The sequence below is a fragment of the Microcaecilia unicolor genome, chromosome 5 (assembly GCF_901765095.1).
Source record: "Microcaecilia unicolor chromosome 5, aMicUni1.1, whole genome shotgun sequence".
Taxonomy (NCBI): Eukaryota; Metazoa; Chordata; class Amphibia; order Gymnophiona; family Siphonopidae; genus Microcaecilia; species Microcaecilia unicolor.
The window spans coordinates 266,590,963-266,610,204 of record NC_044035.1 but is presented as its reverse complement, the minus strand read 5'-3'; the positions used below and the strand labels follow the sequence as shown (position 1 = coordinate 266,610,204).

Here is a 19,242-nt window from a genome sequence, read left to right as displayed (position 1 = left end):
CCTAAATGCAGTCAACCCCCCTTCTCTGGTTTTGGCTTGAAAACTGGTTGGGACTTTTCTGCCCTTTGCTGTCAAGGGTGAGAGGAGGTTTCCTTGCTGTTGTTGGGGTCAAAAGAGACAAAGGGTAATATTTTTACACATGGAAGAGTCTTACTTATCCCTATTATATTGGCTTTATTTTCCTTTTAGCCTGATGCATTAATACTGTTGATTTCTCTCAGCTCAAGGTTGGTTTTCTGAATGGTTGTTCTCCAAAACAAAAGACTCAATTCATGATCTAAGTTTGCTACATTGTATAGAACTTTTTTGTCTTACTGAAACTTGGTTGAGCAAGTCTGATCTATCTTTAACTCCCTCTTGCCTGTCCCCCAAACTATTGCTTATTCATTTTCTTTTCAAACCACAACCTCACTTGAATACCTTCTGGATGATGTGAAGGGTTTGACATGCAGTGTAGTGATTGTCTAACTTTATGTCTTAAGAGATTATCTCTCTTGCAGGGCACATCAGTGAGGTTTACCTGCATATCCTTTTTGAGGTCCAAAGCATGCAGCCATGACAGTCTGTGGGCATCTAAGGCAGAAGCTCTCAATGCCATCTTGAAAAGCATCAAAGGTCAATCTGAGTATTCTACAAGCCTTTCGCTTTTGCTATTCTCACCTCTCATTCACTTTTGCGCCATTTATTTAAACTAGAAATGAAGAACAAATCTGATGCTATTTTTAGCATGTTATCCAACCTCAAATGCTTAAAATCAAATCTTCCTTCGCACGATAAGAGTTGCAGGTCTTGTGGCGCCTCTTTGGAAAATGATTCGATGTTTGCAGAGCTTTGTAGCATTATAGATTCAATGCACAATCACATGGCAATATCGAAGGATATGCGCCAGGAGTTGGAATCTATACACTCACAGATTGCTGCCTCTCAACAAACGGTAGAGGAACTTTCTTCTCACACCACGCGGCTCAAAGAGGCCTTTCTGTTGGTGAAACAAAATTCTGCCACCATCGTCAAACTGAAAGAAAACTTTGAAGATCTGGCCAACAGCAGCAGGAGGAATACTGGTTCAGATGTCTCCTCCTGTTTAACAACATAGCTCCCGAAATTCTTGGACATTGGATTTTCCTCAGTACTGGAGACTGAGTGTGCTCATTTGCACTCCCTCAAGGATATAGGCTGGTGCAAAACATCCCAGGCCCATAATGGTGAGGCTCCTAAAGTACCCTCATGCGTTACAAGTGCTGACCACAGCCAAAAGTAAAACTTCCCTATTACATCAGGGGCCATAAAATCTTGATTGTGCCAGACTTAACTGCCTCTTCTGCAGCCAAAAGGAAATCCTTCCTTGCTTTCCAACAAGGTTTAAAGGATCTTGGGGCTCATTTTGGATTATTGTACCCTGCTAAAATGAGTCACCACAATCACAACAACTCTTATTCTGATCCAGAGCTTCTTTGTGCCTGGATTCAGCAAACCAAGATGGGCTGACCATCTTTCTTAATTTTCCTGTACCTTTAAATTGCATGGTGACACAATTCATCTGTGTTGCTGGGATTGATTAGCATCAATAACTATTTCTCCATTGATTGCTCTTGGGATACTTAAATCCCAAACTAAAGACAATGCCCTATTGCTTTTTGTCTTCTCTTTTCTTACTTTTTTCTATATGCCTTTATAATATGATGGCGTTTTAGACTGTTATGTTAACAATAGTGCGATGATCACAATAAAGGACTCCAAGATATAAGGTCACCAAACAGATAAAGAGGAATCCAGTAAGACTTATATGGAAATATAATGTTTGATTTCTTACAGAATATTTCTAAAAAGCAAGGAAAAGACCTCAAAACGCCCGACCGCTTACTTTCAATTTTCAGCGGCTTTAACTGGGAGTGTGGTGTTCATCACTGGTCATAAAAACCTTGCTTAGAACAATTACGTCAATTTTTCAATTTTATTTTCAAAAGATTTTAATAATTTTATTCGTTTTTATTCTTTAACCAAAAATATTAATTAATTTATTGCCAATCTCAATGCTAACTTCAAATTTTGTTTAGTTTGAAGAACCTTTACTAATTCTTTATGAGATGCTATGAAGCAGCTATTTTCACATAAAAAGTAAAGTCGAGCACTTATCTGTTGCCTTTTCTACTTTATATGTTTATTGCACCCTTCTTTTTAACTACACAAATTGCATTCTTATCCTTAGCCACTCATATAGTTTCCTTTATAGCTTGTTTATGCCTAGCTTAAATATAGTTTCATGGAATGCTGATGGCGGAAAGTGTCAGATTATGGTTCAAAGAAAAAAAAACCTGACATCCTCTTTCTCCAAGAGACTTGGTCTGGCAATCATATTTTCTCTAATGAAAATCAAAGAAAGGATCTCATTCACTTGATCACAATAGGTAAACGCCTCACAGCAAAAAAGTGACTGTGAAACAAATTCTTGAAAAGTCTTACAAACAACTCTATTTTTTAAGATATATTTCATCTATAGAAAATACAAAAATAGGAGGGAAAGACCTCATCAAACTGCAGCTGTTAGCCTGAAAAATCAATGTTCATTACAGCTCTCAGTTGAAAAAGTAATCATCGGTCAGAAAAAGCCTCACAAAAATCAGTGTTCAATACTCTTTTCTAATATTTATTAATGTCCCAAATCTAAGTATTATTTAAAATGTCACTCAAAGTACAATACTTATCTTCGTGTAGATTCAAAGAGCCAATGTGCAGTGCTGTTGGCCAATCGAGAAACGTTTTCACATGGTAGAGCACTGGATTATCCCAGGCACCAGGAGCAAGACATTGTTGATCCTGACAGGGACCCGCTTTGCCATGTACGCTCATCTTGTCTGCTGGTTTAGTATGTTTCATATTTTCATATTTTGTATGTTTCATATTTTCTCACCAGCTCACTCAAAAAAGGGTGTGTCCATTATTTTTAACAAATCTGGAAATTATTCAGCAGGTGGTTTATTCTGATGGGAGGTGGGTCATTGCAATGATACAACTGGGCTCCATTACATTGTCAATTATGAATATTTATGCTCCAAACATTGATTCTGTTTCCTTTATGTCATCTTTAAGGGACAGCTCCTCTCCTATTATATTTTGTGGTAACTTTAACCTTCCACTGGATATAGTATTAGACTATTAAACAGACAACGTTCTTGTACTTATCCTGATAAGATGTGACAAGAAATACATCTTCTTATTAAAGACTTGGATCTTTGTGATCCTTGGAGATTTTTAAACCCTACACAAAAGGATTTTACATTCTTCTCATCACCCCAATCAATCACATTCAATGATTGACTTTTTCCTCATTTCTAAATCTTTGTTACATATGAGCATAGCTGCCCACATCTTCTCCATCATTATATCAGATTATGCTCTAGGATCTCTTCAATTGGACCTTTGTCCATCAAAACCATCTGCTTGTTGGAGAATGAACCATGCACTTCTCATGGATTCACATTTTGTGCACAAAATCAATCTTTTTATTAAAGAATTCTTCCAGATCTACTCTAATTCCGTTAACTCTTAACTCAATATGGGAAGCTTCCAAAGTAAGTTTCAGAGGAGAAACACTCAGCTTATCAGCATGGAAGAAAAAATATGAACAATTGAAGCTTGTCTCTTGAAAAGGAAATTTCATTAGTTGAATGAAGTCACATTATGTCTGGTACTCCAACTATCCTGAAGAAGCTTGTATCCCTCAAATATGATTATAACAAGTTAATGAGCCATAAAGCTCAATCTGATATTCTTATTTAACGTTCTGGTCAGTACACAGCTGCAAACAAAGCGTGTCATTACCTTGCAAGATATCTTGCCAACAACAAACAGAGATCTAGAATTGCTATCATAATTACAGATGGTCGATCTCTTACTAGTGAAGATGACATTATCAAGGAATTTGAATCCTATCAAAAATTATATACTTCACTATCTCCAGTGGTTGATGGTAAGGATCAGTTTATGCCACATCTTCATCATCAAATTTTAACAGATTCCCAAAATGCATTATTGAATTGCTGAAGAAATCTCATTGACAATTAAATCTCATTTCACACAAAGCTCCTGGTCCAGATGGATATCCTGCAAACTTTTACAAAAATTTTCATCCTCCATCTCTCCAATATTATGTGACCTTTTTACATGTCTACATGCACATCCCTCAGACCAAGGTTCATTTGCAGAGGCTCATATTTCTGTTTTACCAAAATCTGGTCATGATACTGCTAGAGTCTTCAACTACAGATATATCTCTCTCCTCAATCTGGACTATAAAATTTTTACCGAGGTTTTATCTTCACGCCTGAAAAAAGTATTTGGTTACCTTATCTTTCCAAGTAGGCTTTATGAAGGGAAGATTTATTGGTGAGAATGTCTGCACTTTTCATTTCATCATTGATTTGGCCCCCAAGACCAAACGACCGGCTATTGCTATCTCATTAGATCCCAAAAAGGCCTTTGATATGGTGGAATGTCCTCATCTTTTTAATACTCTTAAATTGTTTAGTTGTGCTGATAGTTTTATTAATTGGATACAAATTTTATATACTACTACCTGCTCTAGATTTAGAATAAATAAATCCTTGTCGAACCCTATAAGGTTAAACAGAGGTACTAGACAGGGATGTCCACTGTCCCCTCTCCGCTTTAACATAGCTTTGGAACCTTTACTTATTGCCTTTAGATCTTCCCCTGACATTTGGGGTCTTTCTTCTGGATTATAAGAGATTGCTAATTTAGTAAATAGTATTTCTATCAATAATCTTGGACTGGCACTAAAACCTCTTTCAGCAAGTTGAACTGTTTGATATTTATTTATTTATTGCATTTGTATCCCACATTTTCCCACCTTTTTGCGGGTTCAGTGTGGCTTACAATATGATATAAATGATGGAAATACAATTTGTTACAACTTGGTTATGGATTACATTGTGTAGATTTAAGCGAGACAGTCAAGTAACGTTAAGGAATATAACAATGGAACACAGACATTGAAACATTGGAAGGGGACAGTGGGGGGCTTAAAGGGCAATATTAAGGCATGAAGACATATGGTATACATATTTCTCTGAGTGGAGGTATGAGTGGTGTGAGATTACGGGGAGAGGATTGTAGAATTGGATGTGTGATGCATTAGTGAACAGTGAGTATGGAGTGTTTTGGCTCTTTCCGTATGTTTTTTCAAAAAGATGGGTCTTCAATACTTTGCGGAAGGAAGTTTGTTTGTGGATTGTTCTTAAGTTGCGCGGCAGTGTATTCCAAAACTGCGTGCTTATGTGAGAGAAGGTTGACGCGTGTAGCGTCTTGTATTTCAGGCCCTTGCATTTGGGGAAGTGAAGGTCGAGGAAAGTTCGAGATGATCTTTTGGCGTTCCTGGGTGGTAAGTCTATTAACTCAGACATGTAGGCTGGGGCTTCGCCGTGAATGATTTTGTGGACTAATGTGCATACTTTGAAAGTGATGCGTTCCTTGAGTGGTAGCCAGTGTAGTTTCTCTCTTAATGGCTTTGCACTTTCATATTTTGGTTTTCCGAAGATGAGTCTGGCTGCTGTATTCTGGGCCGTTTGAAGTTTCCTCAGTATTTGTTCTTTGCAACCTGCGTATAGTGAGTTGCAGTAATCCAGATGGCTGATTACGAGGGATTGCACTAGGCTGCAAAAGACGGATCTTGGGAAGAATGGTCTTATCCTTTTCAATTTCCACATGCAGTAGAACATCTTTTTAGTTATGTTGTTTGCATGAATTTCGAGTGTTAGGTGGTGGTCGATAGTGACTCCTAGGATTTTTAGCGTTTCTGAGATTGGAAGGTTTAGGTTTGGTGTGTTTATAGCGGTAAATTCCTTTGTGTTGTATTGGGAGGTGAGTATCAGGCATTGAGTTTTTTCTGCATTTAATTTCAGATGAAATGCATCTGCCCACGTGTTCATGATGTGTAGGCTTTGATTGATTTCATTGAGGATTTCGTTGATGTCTTGTTTGAAAGGGATGTATATTGTAACATCATCAGCGTATATGTATGGGTTGAGGTTATGGATTGATAGGAGTTTAGCCAGGGGGATCATCATTAGGTTGAAAATGGTTGGTGAGAGGGGTGATCCTTGTGGTACTCCGCATTCAGGTGTCCATGCCTTAGACGTGGTTGAATTTGATGTGACTTGATATGAACGTAGGGTTAGGAACCCCTTGAACCAGTTCAGGACATTTCCTCCAATTCCAAAGTATTCAAGTATGTGCAGCAGGATTCCGTGGTCAACCATATCGAAGGCACTTGACATGTCAAATTGTAGAAGGAGTATATTGTTGCCAGTTGCAATTATTTGTTTACATTTAGTCATAAGGGTGACTAATATTGTTTCTGTGCTATGATTCGATCGGAATCCTGATTGGGCATCATGCAATATTGAGTGTTTGTACAGATAGTTTGTGAGTTGTTTAGTTACCATTCCTTCGGTTATTTTGGTTATTAGTGGTATGGATGCTACTGGCCTGTAGTTGGTTATTTCGCTCATGCTTTTCTTTGTATCTTTAGGAATAGGGGTGAGTAAGATTTTTCCTTTTTCTTTTGGGAAGAGTCCGTTTTGTAGCATGAAGTTTACATGGTTCGTTAGGTCTATTATGAATTGTTGAGGAGCAGATTTCATGAGGTTATTTGGGCATATGTCTAGTTTGCAATGGGATTTGGCATATCTTTTGAGAGTTTCAGAGATGAGGTCTTCTGATAGTATTTCAAATTCGGTCCAGGTTCTGTCTGCTGGGTATGTTCCTTCTTCTGGATCCAGACAATCTAAAAGTGTGGCGTACTCAGTAGGGCTGGCGGGTATTTTGAGTCGTAGTTGTATTATTTTATCTTTGAAGTATTTCGCAAGGTTGGCAACGTCTGGTATATCTTTGTCGTTGTTTGTAACTGGTGTGGTGTCTAGCAGTTTGTTCACAAGGTTGAAGAGTTTATGTGTGTCTTTGTAGTTTGGTCCTATTATTGTTTTGTAATGTAGTCTTTTGGTCTGTTTTATGGTGTATTTGTATTTTCTCCGAAGTAATTTCCAGGCGTTTAGTGTTTGTTCATCTCTCTTTTTGTTCCATTCTCGTTCTAGTTTCCTGACTTGTGTTTTAAGTTTTTTCAGCTCTTCGGTGAACCATGGATTTGCTTTTTTCCTGTGTGATGTTCTGGTTTGGATTGGGGCGATTTTGTCTAATGTTGTTGTACATATATCGTCCCATTCTTGGAGGAATTGGGTGGTGTCAGCGTTTGTTGACCATTCGTATGGAGTGAACTGTTGAGAGTGAAGTTCATTTACTCCCAGACTGATAAAGAAATAAAGTAAAAGTGTGGCTTTGAAACCCTATGGCCTACCGGGATCAAGCCTGGCCCCGGCCTGCACCCAGCTCAGTAAGAAATGAAACTTTTGTAGTGAACCTGGTTCAGGTGCTGACCCAAAGAGCTAGCTGGTGTCTGGAACTGTGTGATGAGAACAGGGTTACAATAGTCTTGATTGTATAAGTCTTTACACCTCTTTATGCACCCTTTCTGCTGAAAGAACAACCATTAGTCATCTAGAATATATGTCTACCAACTCTGAATGGCAGAATGGTACAGTCATTGGTGAGGCCCCGCTTGGAGTATTGTGTTCAATTTTGGAGGCCATATCTTGCTAAAGATGTAAAAAGACTGGAAGTGGTGCAAAGAAAAGCTACAAAAATGGTATAGGATTTGCGTTGCAAACCGTACAAGGAGAGACTTGCCGACCTGAACATGTATATCTTAGAGGAAATAAGAAACGGGGTGACATGATACAGACATTCAAATATTTGAAAGGTATTAATCCGCAAACAAACCTTTTCTGGAGATGGAAAGGGGTAGAACTAGAGGACATGAATTGAGATTGAAGGTGGGAAGACTCAGGAGTAATGTCAGGAAGTATTTTTTCAAGGAGAGGGTGATGGATACTTGGAATGCCCTCACACAGGAGGTGGTGATGAAAACATTAATGGAATTCAGACATGCATGGGATAAACACAAAGGAATCCTGTTTAGAAGGAATGGATCTATGGAATCTTAGCGGAGATTGGGTGGCAACGCCAGTATTTGGAGAGTAAAACCAGACTTCTACGGTCTACACCCTGATCGTGACTGAATAGATATGGATGGGCTTGAGTGTAAATTTTAAGGGGCTTCGATGTTAGCTTCAGAACTTTTAGTGCAAGAAGAGTACTGGGCAGACTTCTACAATCTGTGCCCTGAGAATGGCAAGGACAAATCAAATTCGGGTATACCTATAAAGTATCGCATACCATGTAAAATGAGTTTATCTTGTTGGACAGACTGGATGGACTGTTCAGGTCTTTATCTGCCGTCATTTACTATGTTACAGTTTTAGTCTATTCTTCTTTGCAGAATAGCTCAAGGTCTTTCAGGTCATCTGCAGTCTTCAAGTCATGCCACAGATTTTCTATTCGACTTGGGCTTTGACTCTGACACTTGACATTGACCACCTTCCTCCTGCGAAACCACATTGCTGCTTTCACATTGTGCTGAGGATCATTATCTACTCAAAGATTAATTTCCTTCCCAGTTCCACGTGTATTCAGACTGGAATACGTTTTCCTTTAGGATTTACCTGCACTTTGCACTATCCATCTTTCCCTTGATCTTTACAAAGTACCCTGCCCCTGCAGCTGTAAAGCATCCCCACAAAATAATGCTACTACCACCATACTTTATGGTGATAGCAAGGTGATATGCCATTTTTGTTTTATGCTACACATCAGACTAAAAAGTTTTACTTTGATTTCACCAGATCACAACACCTTCTCCAAAACACATGTAGTATCCTGTAACTGGTTTTTATTTATTTATTTTTGCCAATTCAGTGTGGTATATCATGTTACTTTTCCTCATCAGCAGTTTCCTTCCTGCCACCCTCCCATACAGGCCATGGTTGAGGAGTAATTTTGAAATTAATAGTCAACACCTTCCCTAATTTTAGCCAGACACTTATATAGATCTTTTAAAATAATCTTAGGCTTCATAGTGACCCTTCTCAGCAGTTTACTTAACACATAGTCACTGACTTTGGAAGGACAGCCTGACTAAAGCATTTGATTGGTGGTGCCAAACTATTTCCACTTTACTATGTTGGACCTAGCAGTGTCCCAAGGGATATTCAAATACAGTGATATTTTCTTATTGCTACCCCTAATCTGTACCTTTCAAGAACTTGGTCACAGAATTATTTGGCAGTTCCACATTCAGTATGGTTCAAATTTACATCATACAACAGAAACAGCTTGATCCATTGACCTAGAAGTATTTGAATCAGTTCAACTACTGTGACTGAACACAGGTGAGCTCTATTTAATTTACTATGGGCCCTGTTTACTAAGCCACGTTATAGACGCATTAGCATTTTTAACACACATTAACCATGTATGCATGTTAAACATGTACACACCTACAATATCCCTATAGGTGCCTACATGGATAGTGCATGCGTTAATTATAGGCGTGATAAAAATGCAAACACGCCTTAGTAAACAGGGCCCTATGGGTCTTGTTAGGGCAATTTTGGAATAAAAACTAATTTTGGTTTACTATTCCAAATAGTGTCAAGACTTAGGCAATCAAGACTTCTTTGTTTACTTTTTCTCTTAATTACTTTTTGAATAATTCTAAAACTGGTAATTTAGGCTGAAAATATAGAGTATGCTGTATAGATCAATGAGAAATTCCCAGTTTAATACATTTTCTACTGTATTTTTGGACAGCAGTACATATAAATTGAACAAGGGTATGAAGAGGCACTATACATGTTTACAGATTTGAATCAACTTAGAAATTTATAAAAATGGGAAAACTTGTTCTAACCAAGTGGCTGAGAATACTTAGGCCAAAGTTTTGGGAGCCAATTGTTACTTTGTGTTGGAAGAAGATCATCATCATCATCAATGTTAATTTGACGCCTGTGTGCCTTTTTCACTTCTCAATCCATATTTCCTTATTAATGTGAATGCTTCTGAGATTTTTAATGGTCCTCCTTAGCCAAGTGTGGAAATTTTAGTTGGCGGTATTTTTTCTTTTACCTTTATTTTTTTTTTATCAACATGTGATTGCTTCTAGTCATATACATTTATTTCTTATACTCATCTTCATCAAGATAATCTTGAATAATTCTATAAGCGAAATTTAAAAACCCACAAATATACAGCAAAATAATACATACTAGCAGAGACATTCATGGATGCTATACTTCTGTCCAGCTTATTTTCAGCAATACAGGTTAATGTGACATTGTCTTCTGGTGCGATGATAATTTTGCTTTCAAACTTTCCATTAATATATGAAGACTCTTCTGTCTGTCAAAAAATAAATGATTCATTTGAAAGCAGGAATAAAATGATAAGAAAGCAAAATAAAAAATGGTATAGAAGAACCCAATTTCAGATTTAATATATTAATCTAGAATAATCATATTAACAGACAAGATCAGATATTCTGGCAGTAGTTAATGTGAATATATACAGTACATACATTTCAAGAAATACTTTGGATCAGGTATTTCAAAGTACGGCAAATTTCAGTTCTACTTTGCAAATTGTTGCAGACTATGATACCTTTTACAAAATGACAAAGATGGCGTTTCATATGACTTTCAGATGAACACTTAAAGAAGGAACTCTTGCAATTCTGAAAGTTCACGTCTTACCACCATTATTTTAATGGCAGTTTAAAAGTCAACAAGACCTAAACTATTCCAGCATTCCCCAGGATTAAAACAGCTACTGTACTGTAGAACTAGCCTGAAAATTTTGCACTTCACATTCTTTAAGCCTAGAAGCTGTCATACAGATATGGGTGTGATAAATACAGTGATTTTCTGCCAAGTCACTTATCTGGAACTTTTTTGAATAACCATTTATTTAATTTGCTAAATACCACCTGCAAACCCAAAAGCTATCTAAACAGTGATAATTCAGGTATGGTAGTTTGCATCCTTTTCTCCACTACAGCTGGAAGATAGAGCCCACCACTGAATCTTACTATTTTATTTAAATTACCACTGCACAAATATCACAAATGTCCTCGGAGAAAGCGAAGATACTTACCTGTAGCAGGTATTCTCCGAGGACAGCAGGCCTTATATTATCATAGGGTAATGCGGGTCTGCATTGCTAGTCTGGAGCAAGTAACAAGCTTAAAAATAGGTCTTTGAGTATGAGACACACTCCACTACGCATGTGCGAGTGCCTTCTCTCCTGCTGCGAGAGCACGGAACCGGAAGTACAATATAAAGCATTAAAAAAAGGAGACAACTCCAAGGAGAGATGGGAGGGTATGTGAGACTAGAGCCTGCTGTCCTTTGAGAATATCTGCTACAGGTAAGTATATTCGCTTTCTCCGAGGACAAGCAGACCTATAATTCTCACAGATGGGAATCCCTAACTACCAAGCTCACCAAAAACAACCACCAGTGGTCAATTGGACCTTGCAACAGCAAAAGAGTAATTAACCTAAAAAAAATATACAATCTGAGTGACAGTGTAGCTTAGAACAGAACAAAAAGAACATAGGAGGGTGGAACTGGACTCTAGACCCCAAACAAATTCTGCAGTACTGTCTGTCCAAACCAACAGTCACATCTGGTATCCTGCTCAAGGCAGTAACGAGATATGAATATGTGGACTGAAGACCACATTGCAGCATTGCAAATTTCTTCAACAGAGGCTGACCTCAAGTGGGCTAACAATGCAGCCATGTCTTTGACATTTTGAGCCCTTTTATGACCCTCAAAGGTCAGCCCAGCCTGGTTATAAGTGAAAGAAATGCAATCTGTCAGCTAATTAGAAATTGTGCATTTCCCGATGGTGACCCCCCCCCCCCCCCAACCTATTAGGATCAAAAGAAATAAAAAGTTGGGTGGACTGTCTGTAGAGCCTAGTTTGCTCCAAGTGAAAGGCCAATGCTTGCTTGCAGTCCAAGGTGTGCAGTGCGCTTTCGACAGGATGGGCATGAGGTCAGGGGAAGAAAGTTGGCAAGACAATTGATAGGTTCAGATTAAACTCTGACACAACCTTAGGTAGGGTGTGCAAGGAGGACTACTCTATTATGATGAAACTTTGTATAAGGTGCATCCATCACCAAGGCCTGAATCGCACTGATCCTGCGAGCTGAAGTAACACCCACAAAAATAAGACATTCCAGGTCAAGTACTTAAGATGACAGGAATCAAGTGGCTCAAAAGGAGCTTTCATCAGCTGGATGAGAATGATGTTTGAGGTCCCATGACACAGGTGGAGGTTTGACAGAGGGCTTTGTCAACAGCAAACCTCTCATGAAGCGAACAACTGGAGGCTGTCCAGAGATGTGTTTACCCTCTACACATTGATAAACACTAATTGCACTGGGATGAACCCTGACAGAGTTGATCCTGAGACCAGACTCAGAGAGGTGCAGAAGGAATTCAAGCAGGGTTTGTTTAGGGCAGCAAATAGGATCAAGGGATTTGCACTCACACCAGACAGCAAACCTCCTCCATTTGAAATAGTAATACCTCTTAATGGAATCTTTTCTGGAAGCCAATCTACGTGGTTCTTTTGAGGATGACTCCAGAACAAGAGGGAACCAGATCTACAGAGGCCAGTAGGGACTGATCAAGATCATGGTCCTGTGATCTTGCTGGAGTTTCAACAGTCTTCCTTACTAGAGAACTAGGAGGCTATGCATACAGAAGTCCTGTCTCCCAATGAATGCATCCGATGCTGGTCTGTCATGGGCTTGCAGCCTGGAATAGAACTGAGGGACTTTTGTGATTGGACTGAGTGGCAAAGAGATCCACTGAGGGGGTGACCCACATTTGGAAGATCTCGCAGACAACCATGCTGAAGGACCACTTGTTCGGTTGCGTGACCCAGCTCAGTCTGTCAGGCTGTGAAATTTACCTGCCAGCTAAGTGGCCTTGAGGAGCATCCCAAGCTGGTGTGCCAAATGCCATATCCAGATGGCCTCCTACCACGCAGGGTGTGATCTGGTGCCCCCCCCCCCCCCCCCCACTTGTTTGTATGGTACATGGCAACCTGATTGTTTGAATTAGTACAATTTGGTTGTTCAGCTGATTCCTGAAAGCCTTTAGAGTGTTCCAGATCGCTCGCTCTGAAAGTTTGATTTGGAGAGCTATTTCCTGGGCTGACCAAACACCTTGAGTGTGAAGCTGTCTACATGAGCTCCCCACCCTAGAAGGGATGCATCCATCATCAACACCTTCGTGGGCTGTGGAATTTGGAATCAAACTGGGTCAAATTGTCCACCAGAGTAGGGACTGAACCAGCTCTGGCGGAACTCGGATGACACTCTGTAGGTTTCCTGTGGCCTGACACCACTGGGAAGCTAGGGTCCACTGGGCAGTTCTCATGTGAAGACATATCATGGGTGTCACATGAACAGTAGAGGCCATGCAGTCCAACAACCTCAACATCTGCCGGGTTGTGACCTGCTGAGCTGCTGTGGCTTGACTGGCGAGGGCAATAAGAGCATCTGCCCATGCCACAAGGAGAAAGCCTGAGCTGGCTGAGTGTCTAGCAGGGCTCTGATGAACTCCAATCACTGTACAGGGAGCAGCTGGGACTTGGGGTGTTTTAAAACGAACCCCAGTAGCTCTAACACCCGAATAGTCATCAGCATGGACTCCTGAACACCATCATGTGATATACTCTTCACTAGCCAGTCATTGAGATTGTGGTACTCATGGACTCCCAGTCTTCATAGCGATGCTGTGACTATGGCAAGACACTCAGTAAAAACCTTGGGAGCCGATGCAAGGCCAAAAGACAACACGGAATAATGGAAGTGACATGTCCACAGCTGAAACTGAAGATACTTCCTGTAAGCTAGAAGTATCGGGATATGAGTATAAGCATCCTTTAAGTCCAGAGAGCATAGCCAATCGTTTTCCTGAAGCATGGAAAACAGGGTGCCTAGGAAAACCATCTTGAATTTTTCTTTGACCATCAATTTGTTCAGGCTTCTTAGGTCTAGGATGGGCTGCATCCCACCTGTTTTCTTGCACAAGGAAGTACCTGGAATAGAATCCCTTCCCTTCTTCTCCTGCTGGAATGGGTTTGACCTCATGGGCCTTGAGAAAGGCGGAGAGTTCCTCTGCATGTACCTGCTTGTGCTGAGAGCTGAAGTGATGTGCTCTTGGTGAGCAAGCTGGTGGTCTCCATAGCCAATGCAGGACATAACTGAGATGGACTATTTGAAGAACTCATCAATCAGAAGTTACAAGGGGCCAACTTTCTTGTTAAAAATTTAGCCTCCCCCCCCCCGGGATGGTCACTTTTACAGTGGTTATGCTCCACTGGAGACAGTCAAAAGCTTGCTCCCTGCTTTGATTGGGGAATTGCTTGGGTCTTAGGTGTACACTGTTGTTGAGAACGAGCATGCCTGGGTTGAGCCTGCTGAGGCTGGCGAGAACAAGAGGTGTATCTATGCCTCTGTGAGTAATAAGCACTCCTTTTCGACTCAACAAAACTACCTACAGGAGGAGGCAGGTGCAGACGGTACCTGGTGGGAGAGAGAACAGATGGTAGTAGTATGATTCTTGATAAGTTCAGTTAACTCCTTCACCCTCTCCAAATCCTCCCGGCACGTAGTATCAGCCAATCTCTGCTAGACCACTGCGTCCAAGTCAGAGACACAAAGCTATCAGAGTCTGTGTATCGCTGTAGTCTGGGCAGAGATCCTAGAGGTCACATCAAAAAAAAGTGTCGTAGGTGCCCCTCGCCAAGAACGTACGACATGCCTTCTGCTACTTGACTTTCATAGTTAGCATTCTCTCCCCCCCAGTACCATCCAATCTCCACCAATACATTTATGACTCTTCAGGCTATTGACTCTTGCACTCTCTCCACCAGTGTTTCATCCCTCTTCTCAACCACTATGTTATCCAAGTCTGTCAACGAGGCTGCTTCTTCCTATAGTACTATTCTTTCCTCTGCTCTGGATACTCTCATTCCTCCCATTCCCAATTCTGTAAGGCATACCAAACCCCAGCCTTGGCTGACCTCTAGAATCCGCTACCTATGTTCCTGTGCCCGATTTGCTGAATGCCTTTGGCTAAAATCCCATGCTGACTTCATACATTTCAAATTCTTGCTGACCTCCTTCCAGTCTGCTTTTTCACTTGCCAAACTACTACATCCATTTGACAAACTCTCTTGGCTCCAAGCCTTGATGTCTCTTTGCCACACTGAACTCTTTACTCAAAGCGCCTTTACCTCCAACCCCCCTTCACTATCTCCCCAGACTATGGCGGAGTACTTTCATGACACGGTTTACAAAATTAACCCTGAGTTCTCAACCAAGTCACCTCTACCTTTCCTTACCCCAGTCCATTCTGTGAATCATTCTTCACTGCTTGCCACCTTTTCTTCCTTTTCTGAAATCACCGAAGAGGAAACTGCACATTTTCTTTCCTCTTCCAAACTGACTACCTGTTCCTATTCTCACCCATCTACTCAGCACTATCTCTTCTACTGTCATCGCTTCTATCTGTCATATCCTCAATCTTTCACTTTCCACTGGAACTGTTTCTAATGCCTTCAAACATACCATAGTTATACCACTCCTCAAAAAACTTTCATTGAACCCTACCTGCCCTTCCAGCTATTGCCCCATTTCCCTCCTCCTTTTCTTATCCAAGTTACTTGAATGTGCTGTTCACCACCGTGTTCCTGACTTTCTTTCATCTCAAGTTATTCTTGATCCACTTCAATCTAGCTTTCAGCATCTACATTCAACTGGAATAGCCCTTGCTAAAGTCTCCAATGACCTGTTTCTTGCCAGATCCAAAGGTCTCTATTCCACCTACTCCTTGATACACTGTCCTCACTTGGATTTCAGGGCTCTGTTTTTTCTTGCTTTTCTTATCTCTCCCATCACACATTTAGTGTATGCCCTGGTGTATGATACTCCATTTCTATCCCTGTACCTCAGGGCTCTGTCTTGGGACCTCTTCTCTTCTCCATCTATACTTATTCAATTGGCGCTCTGATCTCCTCCCACGGTTTTTGGTATCATATTTATGCTGATGAATCCCAGATCTACCTTTCCGCACCAGAAATTTCAGCAGGAATCCAGGCCCAAGTCTCAGCCTGTCTGTCTGACATTGCTGCCTGGATGTTTCACCGCCATCTGAAACTAAACATGGCCAAGACTGAGATTCTTATCTTTCACCCTAAACCCACCTCTCCTCTTGCCATTCTCTATCTCTGTGGATAACACTCTCATCCTCCCTGTCTCATCAGCTCATAACCTTAGGGTCATAATGACTCCTCTCTTTCTTTTTCTGTACATATTCAACAGACTGCTAAAACCTGTTGTTTCTATAATAACCACCAAAATTTGTCCATTCCTTTCTGAGCACACTACCAAAACCCTTATCCACACTCTTACCACCTCATACTTATACTGCAACTTGCTTCTCACAGATCTCCCACTAAGCCATCTCTCTCCCTTTCAAACCATTCAAAATTCTGCTGCACAACTTATATTAGCCCTTTCCTCAAGTCACTTCATTGGCTCCCTATCCGTTTGCAGTTCAAACTTCTCTTATTGCTTACAAGTGCATTCACTTTGCAACTCCTCAGTACCTCTCCACTCTTATCTCTCCTTATACTCCTCACAGGGAACTCTTATCGGCATCCTTCTCCTCCACTACCAATGCCAGACTCTGTTCCTTTTATCTTGCTGCAACATATGTCTGGAATAGACTACCTGAATCAGTCTGTCAAGCTCTGTCTCTGGTTGCATTCAAATTTAGGCTACAAGTCCACTTTTTTTGAGGCTACTTTTAACTCCTATTCACATGTTCCGTACCCATGTCTTTTAGCATTCCCACCATAAGTAATTCCCTAATCCCTTATTTGTCCTGTTTGTCAGGATTGTCTCTTGTTTTAGTGTACAGTGTTGTGTATATCTAGTAGCACTATAAAAATGATTAGTAGTAGATGTAGTAGTAGTAGGTACTCAAGCAGTTTTTGTGTGGGATAAGTAAGCAGATCTAGGGCCTTGCCCTCACACCAGAAAGCAAACCACCTCCATTTAAAAGAATAACACCTCTTAATGGAATCTTTCCTGGAAGCCAGCAAAATTTAGGAGAACGTCTTAGGCAGGTGCAAGGAGGGGGAACCCTAAGGAATCCAACAATTTGAAAGATTCTTACTCTAGAAGAGCTGTAAAGTTCTATTTAAAAAGACAAAAAAAAACCCCTGAGAACCAATTCAGCACCTCATCTGTAATGCCAATTTCATTTAGTCCAGGCCTAATTGTTTTAGGAAGGTGCTTCGTGTCTCTTATAGCCATTTATTTACTAAGAAGTGACATTAGTCACTGGCCATGGAATCTCTCCCACCCCATTACTCATCTATCCACTCATGGCACTACTTCTCTTTTTTGTTTCTTGTTGCAGAATCCTGATGTCTTACAGGTTTACCCAATTAGCTTAAGTGATACCCATGTGGAGAGCAGGACTCCCAACTGGCCTTCACCCACATATACACCATGCCCCCTCTTATCACATTCAAATCCAGTATGAAGATACATATATTTGAGGACATGTTTAAGACAAAGTTTTTCATGCCACACACTGCTTCATTTTCTTGACTCCAGGATGCTCTCCTAGATATACTCTCTTTAGTCTCAGAGTTTACAGTTGGTCCTAGATCTTTTCTATGTTTCTTGTTCATATGTTTTATTACACTGTACACTTCCTGAAGCAGGGACTGTATTATAAGTGTCTGTGTATACAGAGCAATGCTTTACAAATGATATTTTACATGTTGGACATAGGCATGCAGCCAATTAGATTTTTCCAGTATTTTAACATGAACTGATTATTTTAGAAGTGTTCTTCCCTCGTTGTAACTAACTACTACATTCAAACAGTAAGAAAACAAAACTAGGGAATGGAGTGAGCCTGGAGCACCCAACAGCCATAGGCAAATTAGGTAGATGTCAAATTCCAGCATCCAAAGGTGCAGAGAGAAGTGAGCAGCCAACAGGTGATGGGAGCTTTAGAGACTGGAGAGTGTTCTTGCTGGGGTCTGGAAGGGTAGGGAGAATAATAATAATTTTAGTGGGGTCTAGGGGTAATTTTAACCTCCACATTCATATAACATAAGTAGATGTGGAAGGTAATATACTAATGTTCACAACTTGCTTTGTTGCCTACGGTCCATCCAATGATTAATCCTGTACTGTGAATGTCATTAACACAAAGACTTACCTTGCAAAACAAAGCAAGCTAGAAAATGGGGGGGGGGGGGGGGGGGGGGGGGGGGGGGAGGACCCTAGATAAAATGTGTTGACCACTAGAGACTAGGTACAGATCAACCACCAAGGTAGAGGAACAGGATCCATGACGGACGAAACAGGTCAGACAGAGGAGTAGCATGATCAACAAAACTCATCATTTAACATCATCTTATTTATGGAATAAAGTGTATATGACAACATTTGTCTCCTTGGAATCATTTGAACAGTTTGATGATCACGCTACTCCTCTGTCAGACCACTGGAGACTGCAATACATTCAACATTAAAGTATACACTGGATAGCATTGAAACAAAGTATCTATGAGACTTAATTTCTTTGGGGGGTGGGGGTGGTGGAAGGAGGGAATAGCCCTGAACGCAGTTCCATTTCTTCTTTTCAGAGTCGAGGGCAGAGCTACAGAGTTGTTCGGCTCCAATCCCTTCCTCTGTTGGCACTATGCAGAATAAACTAAAAAATGGGGTGAGCCTGACGCGCACAATAGCCAATTTGCCTCTTAATCCAGTTTCTTACCTCTTGTTGGTCCCTTTTCCTTCCTGTTCTGCAGGGAACTGGAATGGAGAGGGTGATCCTGAAGCAACCTCTGTAGAGCAAAGAACAGACACAAAAAGGAGGTGAAACAGCACAAGTCTGAAACTTGTAAACAGCAGTGCCAATCTTCAAGGCTGTAGCCTAGGCCTTGAAGATTAGTATTAATTGTTCACAAGTCTTGGATTTGTGCTAATTTGAACCCCTTTTAGCATCTGGTACACAAGCCCATTTTGCCACTGTTTTTCTAGACCCTTAGTAAGTGGATCAGTGTCAGCCATGTATGTCAACCTTCTCCCTCCCCCATGAAAACAGCAGTGTCTGTGGAGTAAATCATTTCCTACTCTCCTGTGGAAATGGAACACAGTCA

General features: G+C 40.6%; 1 protein-coding gene across 4 annotated transcripts in view; it reads right to left on the bottom strand.

Moving 5' to 3' along the window:
* ALCAM (activated leukocyte cell adhesion molecule) overlaps nucleotides 1-19,242 on the bottom strand; it is a 289,118-nt gene that overhangs the window by 67,365 nt on the left and 202,511 nt on the right. For all 4 annotated transcript variants that reach the window (XM_030204168.1, XM_030204165.1, XM_030204166.1 and 1 more), the window contains exon 12: nucleotides 10,239-10,371. In XM_030204168.1, the coding sequence (XP_030060028.1) occupies nucleotides 10,239-10,371 (133 nt within the window). The remainder of the gene's footprint in view (nucleotides 1-10,238; nucleotides 10,372-19,242) is intronic.